This window comes from Spea bombifrons, chromosome 11 (genome assembly GCF_027358695.1).
Source record: "Spea bombifrons isolate aSpeBom1 chromosome 11, aSpeBom1.2.pri, whole genome shotgun sequence".
Classification (NCBI taxonomy): domain Eukaryota; kingdom Metazoa; phylum Chordata; class Amphibia; order Anura; family Pelobatidae; genus Spea; species Spea bombifrons.
This window is the reverse complement of record NC_071097.1, coordinates 37,442,720-37,450,186: the sequence shown is the minus strand read 5'-3', so window position 1 is coordinate 37,450,186 and position 7,467 is coordinate 37,442,720. Positions and strand designations below refer to the sequence as shown.

General features: G+C 45.5%; 1 protein-coding gene across 1 annotated transcript; it reads right to left on the bottom strand.

Annotated features, from left to right (window-relative positions):
- Window positions 1-213: 213 nt before the first annotated feature.
- On the bottom strand, window positions 214-6,640 carry CCDC172 (coiled-coil domain containing 172). The gene is made up of 7 exons (XM_053450021.1): window positions 6,562-6,640; window positions 6,125-6,210; window positions 5,431-5,565; window positions 4,845-5,010; window positions 2,848-2,949; window positions 2,612-2,714; window positions 214-332 (listed from the first exon to the last, which is right to left on the bottom strand). The coding sequence occupies exons 1-7, from the start codon at window positions 6,638-6,640 to the stop codon at window positions 218-220; spliced, it is 786 nt and encodes a 261-aa protein (XP_053305996.1). The 3' UTR covers window positions 214-217.
- Between the last annotated feature and the right edge of the window lie 827 nt (window positions 6,641-7,467).

The following is a 7,467-nucleotide window of genomic DNA, read 5'->3' as shown; positions in this document are numbered from 1 at the left end:
TTGTGTTCGGATCGCGTGTTTGTGAGGAGTACTCGCGGGCTGCTGCATTGTTCGCTTGTTCAGAAATAATAACAGTTTTTGCATTTGAATGAAGATAAAAGGCAATCAGACGCTGTACAATCAGACCCCCCCCCCAGCCAACCGCAGCTCGGCAATCCGCCAATTGCGATATTATATCAAAAAAATACCGGTTACTTTGTGCCGAATCAACTTTAATTTAATATCTCGGGATAAAAGAGCGTACCGACTGCAAAAAATCAATCTCTGCACGGAGCGCTTCGTGGACGTCCTCCAGATCCTCCTCCTTATACGATTCCAGCTCCTTTTTCAACCTGTGGACAAGCAGATACTTGGTCATGTTATAGTGACGTAGACAGTGACGGGGGCTGTGGGGGGCTTAAAGAGGTGCTGATGCCGTCCCAGCTTTTAGAATAAGTTAATTAATTGATAACCTAAAGCTTGTGTTTTTTTGTTAATCAGCGGAATTTATTTTTTTGGAGATATTTGAGAGTATCTTACCTCTGGGAAGAGAAACGGGCGACTAGACGGGGCCGCCGGGGGCCGATCTACCTGCAGGTTCTGGGGTTTTCCACTAATGAGTTTTACGCCGAGCTCCCGATGGGTTCAGCTGCGCATGAATCCCACTAAAGCCAGCAGGGACTCGGCTGGTTGAACTCAGACAGGACTCTGACTAAAAGCGCTTTAAATTTGAGTTTAGTTACTTTTCTCACTCCGAGAGCTTCTGTAGTGCGATCAGAGTAAATACGAATTTCTACCGAGAATAATGAGGCTTAATTACCACCTCGGCGCCCCAACCCTGCCATCTGCATTATCATCCCTTCAAACCCATTCTGATAATATTACATACGCGTAACCCGCCTGCCGGATAACGAGAACGATCTCCTCTCGTTAGCACCGTCCCCCATACGGACGATGAAACCCCGCAGCTCCAGCCTTTCCTTCCTTAAGGCCAAATAGCATATTACGGATGCAAAAAAAAACCCAATTCAGACGGGCACGGAAAAAAAAAATCTAAAAACTGTCCTAAAAGGCAGAATGTCTGCAGAAGCATCCAATACGGGGCGAGAAAATCAACAAGCAGATTGTTATTATAGAAACTCATTTGGCATGAAATATATTGCCGGGAAGATGGATATCTTCCGCTTATAAAACTTAACATAAAATTAAATTGCAAATATTTCTGAAATCCAGTAGAAGTGGCGGCCGGAGGCAATGCGGCAGGAATAGAACCCATCGGTTCAGCTCTGCTGGGTGCGTTGCCTGCGATGATTTATATATATATATTTATTTATAAAGGGGGAAAGCTCCGTTTGCCTCTCTATGACTTTAATAAAGGTGGTTTTGTTTGTTTATTCCGCACGCCGAGCAAATCGGAACGTCCAATCGGATCTTTAAATTCTGCAAAACAGATTGTCCTTCAATCCCCCAACGCCAAGGTGCACTCGGACGCACGAAAATACATCGGCGGCAAGAAGCAGCCGGTGGGATTGCTTTTCAACACCCCCCCCCACACACACACTCCCGGAGCACAGGGGATTTAAATGGTTAAAACGCTACATTTTCAGTCCAAAAAAAAGGTTTATTTTTCTTCCATACAGTGCGGGCGAAAATGTTACCCAAATCTGAGACTTCATTTGAAAAACACCCAGCTTGATGAAAAGCTTTAAACAAATAAAATAAATAATAAAAATTATAAATTTATAATAATAAAAAATAAAATTATTACTAAAAAAAATAAATTAAATGTAGCACAAAAGGAGGGAAAAAAGTCAATTTTGTTTTGCTGGCTCTGAAACGTGAAATGTATTTCTTCTGCTTCTAATCAAGTAAGACATTTCCCCAGCCGAGACATCGTTTCTAACGAGCTGATGTGAAAATGTTTTTCAAACTGCGGTATTTAATTTCCCCAAATGGCACGAGGGGCGAGCGGGAGCCGTATATGCCGGTATATATTTTATGAAAACAGATGCAGGATTCCCATTGTCCAAAATCAAATCAAATTACGTGAATTACGATACTTAATTGCCGCAAAACACAGGCCGTTAGCGGATGTCGAAAATGGGAATAAACAGATTTGATTAACTTTTTTTTTAGCGTCAAAAGAACATTTTGACAGAGATTTTGTTTAGGGGCCGACCTGTTTATAGGGCAAGAGGCTGGTTGGAACAGATTGTAAGCTCTTCTGCCCTTAAGCCTCCATCTTACTAGTAGCTGATAAATTACCAATTCTTTTTCAAAATAAAATCGAGGTTTATTGTTTTTAAAGATAAATGTAATTGGATTTGCCATTTTTTTCTCGCATTCAGTGACTTTTTATATATACGGTAATTTGGGGGGGGGTTAATAAAATGAATGAATTTATAGGATTGCAGGGGTCCTGGGGTTATTTTTGAGGGGTTAACGTGTGTTATGGGCACTCACTGGGGGGGGGGGGGTACTTGCTGTTATAAGCTACAACTATATGTCTGCTCACTGCCATTAACGGCTGGAGAAACCACACCATATAAAATCATGAAATATTTCGTTTTTAGGGGTCGTTACGCAGACCCCCGGCCCCTCTCCCCGGCCCCTCTGTAGTTTATATTCTCACCTTGAATATTCTGCGTCCGATTGAGGCTTTTGGCTTATATTGAACTTTTCGTCTTCTAATTGTTTTGTGATAGCGATGGAGTCAGATAATTTATCCTCCATATCTGGAAATGATGTGCATTTATTGGTAAAAATAATACTAAAACATTATTATTATTAATAAAATATTAATACTACTAATAATAATATCAAACACACTTCATGTGGGGTATACACAGGTGGGGGTCTGATGGGCACCTTTCAGGTGGAGCTCCAGTTCCGCCAGCTCCATTTTGGCCGCGTTCCTCTGCTGAAGCAATGCCGCAAAGTGAACATTTTCACCTCTTAAGGATTCGATTTCTGCAGAAAACAAAGAATTATGAGGTTTGTGGATTCGCCAACCAAGAGCTGCTGCGAGATTTATCTGCGTAACATCTGAAGGAGGTTCTCTCGGTTGCCCCACCCTTACAAAGTTTGCCTGAACCAATCAAAAACGTTTGATAAATCATTATCGGGGCTTTTAGGGCCGTAGAACCCTGCGATACCCTCATACCCAGCAAACATTCTGACCTCCTAGAAAAGAGGGGCATCGGGGGAGGAGAGAGGGGCATCAGGGGGGGAGAGAGGGGCATCAGGGGGGGAGAGAGGGGTATCGGAGGGGGGAGAAGGGGCACTGGCATTTCGAAGAGAGGGAGGTATGCTGCTCACGATTTGGTGCAGTTTTAGGGTTGAGCACACATAAGGCGAGCCCCCGGTCCTCTGGATACTCGGCAGGACCCCCTAATGCGGGAAAATGACAGGCTTTCCATATAATATTAATCTCATCAGAGAAATGCTTTATGTGGTGAGTATCTATAATTCATGACATCATCAATAAACACGTCTGCCCCATCCTGTCTCATCAGCCTTCTCTCTCTGGGTTTTTGTCGGATGAAAAGGAGCGGACTGTGGAAGTGGACACGTCTCTCCCTGTACTAACTACTAATTTAATGATGAGAACAGCATGGAGAGTATAAGAGACACAGATTTTTTAAAGTAATAAATGTACCAAAAACTGCATTTTCTATAGAATTGGCTTTTAAAAATGTATTCACTGGATAAAAAATGTTTCATTAAATGTTTAAACCCTTCATAAACAGAATTGTGCGTCACAAGAGCATCAGGTATTAACATGTCAACGGTCCGCTTTTTTAATGGTACTCCCGCTCAAAAATCAGGCGACACTCAGAGCCATGAAATCTCTATTTGTGGGTCGGCTCTGTTGAATACAATAATTGTAGGTGGTAGATACCTTAGAGAGGGTGGTAGATAAGTAGAACAGCCTCCCGGCAGAACTGGTAGAGGGTAATACAGTGAGGGTATTAAACATGCGCGGGATAGACATACGGCTCCTGAATCTAAGACAAGACCAACGACTGATTAAGGTTTGAGTCCTTACAGCAGGAGAAACGGGCGACTAGACGGGGGCCGCCGGGGCCGATCTGCCGGGAGGGACTATGTTTCTATGAGGAAGGTCAGTCCCACTCCTATCGCCAGGTTTTAGGCTAGAATCTCACAAATCTCACGAACTTCTTGTCTGAATGAAGGTAAAACATTTCATTTCATAGTTTGGGCTAAAAAAGGCAAATAATCCCTCCAGCTCCTAACGCTCTGCCTTTCAATATCGCCAATAATTGTCCTAAATTAATATTTAAAAGGTCTAGCTGGGGAAGCGCATTAGTGGGAACCCTGCGGGGAGGCGGTTTAAAAGCATTCTCTGAACAGACCTCAGAACTTAATTCAGTAAAGAGGATGATTCAATTAGCGCCGACCATCGCGGCTTTTAAATGATCCGCACACTTAATTCTTTTATTTCAATAAGGAAATGGATGCAGTCCGACTGGGCCAGGAGATGATGGAGTCTTAAGTCAAGGCTGCTACATTTTATTGGGCCAACATAGCAAAGGATGTAATGTTGCGTAAGTTTTCAGGACCTCAGAGGTCTCTTCTTCAAATGGAATTAAGACTCCATTATGGTTAGTGCACTAATGGGATAGACAGACTCTCTAAAATGGTTTGTGGCCTTAATAAAACATACCAAGAATAAGAAATATGATAATAAGTGATGCTGATGGGAACCTCTGAAGTCTTTCGTATCAGCGTTTTAAGATGAAATGGTCCAAGAGTGACGATTATGTAGCTTTCATTGGATGCCACCTCAGCTCCTGGCTGGGAGGGATGGGAGTTGCTGGGCAGACAATGCTTGGCCCGTGTACCTTTGTTGAGTGTTTCCTCCTCTTCCCGGAGCAGCCGGGTCTCGGCCTGGATCCGCTCCCTGACCAGGACTCCTCTGTCACTCGTCAGCCCGTAGTCGTTGTTAAAACGGACGACTTCCGTAAGGAAATTCTCCTCTTCCTCCTCGATTTCTTTCTTCAGCTGATCCTAAAAAACGATGAGAAACGCTATCAGTTTTTAAAGATTTCTGTCGATTTGCAGGGTCTCCAGAATACTCCGGTTGAGTTTTTTCCTCCTTCTTTCTGCCGCGAATGCAGGGGCGCACTAAGGCGAGTGCACCGGACCCGGGCGAGCGAGGCGCCCGTCGGGGTCACATAACGCGAGTTACATGACCCCGCCGGTGTAAGGCAGCAGCAGTGAGGCAAATGAGCTCTTCAGACAGACCTTCTAATTATTAAAGGGTTAATAACGCATAGTTTTATCTATTATTTATAATATCATCGTTTATTATCTTAAATGCCCCGGTCATGGCTTTGGTGAAAGCCAGAGATGGGAAATATAAATCAGAATAATAAACGTCGTAAGGTTTTTCCGCCCCGGCCGGGATTCAGGCGCTCTTTTAGTTACTGAGCAGACGCGACACACCAGGGCCGAGCGGCGGTCCCGATCCTCCGTCAGCAGAGCGTCCTTCTGCGATCCCAGGATTTCCCGCCGTTTCTCCAGGAGAATTCGTTCAAACCGTTTTTCAGACAGGAGATTTACCTTAAATGCAAATACGGGACAGAAGTGAGAGATTCTGATCAACGACCCAAATTAGGGCATTTTATAATAAAAAATGATATCGTCCTGCGAGACAAACGGTACAAAAAATATCGTCTCGTCCCGGTGCGCATTACGTCTCTGTACCTCTGGCAGGGGCAGGCTAGCGGGGGGCACCCCGGGCTGGGCCAAAACTACTGTCTCATGGGGGCATCGATAACACAAGTGATTATAGAGTGCGAACGTAAATGTGAGTGTGTGTGGTGTGAGTGTGTAAGTGAGTGTGCTAGTGCCAAAGCAGTTACCAGCGTGGGGGAACAATGGGCCCGAAGGGGCACTCTGCTTTTATCTGCCCCCTTAAGCTACGATGTCTTTGTAATTTAAAAGACCGAGCTTTATGCTCGGGGCAGAAATACATCACGGGGTAATAAATGGGGGAGATTTTCCTCGTTATTCGGGAGAGACATGGCGCAGGGGCTTCTCATTGGAATAAAAGCTTCGGCCTGTCCGCAAAGATCACTCCCATCACTTCAGCCAAAGGGACAAAGCTGGTTTACAGTACCTTGGTTTCAAGGACCGCTCGAGCTTCTTTAAGGTTCTCCGTAACGTCGTTTATCCTCCTCTGGCAGATCTTAGTTTCTGATTTCACTTTAAAGGAAATGAAAATACATTTTACAGAATTTCAGGATATTCAGGTAACCATTTTTACAGAAAATTAACCCCTCATGCTGGGGTTGTGTTACAGGTGTGGGGGGTGTGCTGGGGTATTTGGGGGTTGTGTTACAGGTGTGGGGGGATGTATTGGGGTATTTGGGGGGTTGCGTTACAGGTGTGGGAGGATGTGTTGGGGTATTTGGGGGGTTGTGTTACAGGTGTGGGGGGATGTGCTGGGGTATTTGGGGGTTTGTGTTACAGGTATGGGGGGATGTGCTGGGGTATTTGGGGGGTTGTGTTACAGGCGTGGGGGGATGTGCTGGGCTGTGGGGTACGATGTTTTACCCTCTTGGATCAGCCGCCTTTGCTCCTGGGCCTGTCGCTCTGTGAGCAAAATGTGCTGGAATAGAGAGTCCAGACTCATAGCACCTTCTGGACTACTGCAATCAAACCAGTGCTCCCCACTGCCACTCACTGCTACCCGCTGCCACTCACTGCTCCCCACAACCACTCACTGCTCCCCACAACCACTCACTGCACCTCCACAGCCACTCACTGCTACCCACTGCCACTCACTGCTTCCCACTGCCACTCACTGCTCCCCACAACCACTCACTGCTCCCCACAACCACTCACTGCACCTCCACTGCCACCCACTGCTCCCCACAACCACTCACTGCACCTCCACAGCCACTCACTGCTACCCACTGCCACTCACTGCTACCCACTGCCACTCACTGCACCTCCACTGCCACTCACTGCTCCCCACTACCACTCACTACCATCCACAGACTCCCACAGACACCCTGTTACGGCTTCCACAGGCGATCGGTGTCCAGCCGCTATAACTCAGCACACAAGGCCCGGTCACCGTGACAACCCTGAGGCCCTGAGTCCAGACCATTGGACCCGATGGGGGGGGGGGGTTATACCGGAGACACGATAAACCTGACACGAGAATTTTTTACATTTTGTATAAACTTTTTACATTTTGTATACATTTTATAAATATGGAATATTTTTTTTGTTTTAATTGTCATTAATCACATTTTAAGATATATATGTAGTTAAGTATCTCGTTTTGAGTAAGGACCTTATAACATAATTTAGTAATTGGGCCTCGCGTCATGCACTGAATATTCCGCGTGGCCCCCGTGGACAGCTCCCGGCTGTCTCTTTGATTGAATGGCCTCTCGCTGTGACTCGGATTCATGGCTCTCAGACGTTTTATTGACTCTCCCATTAAACGCT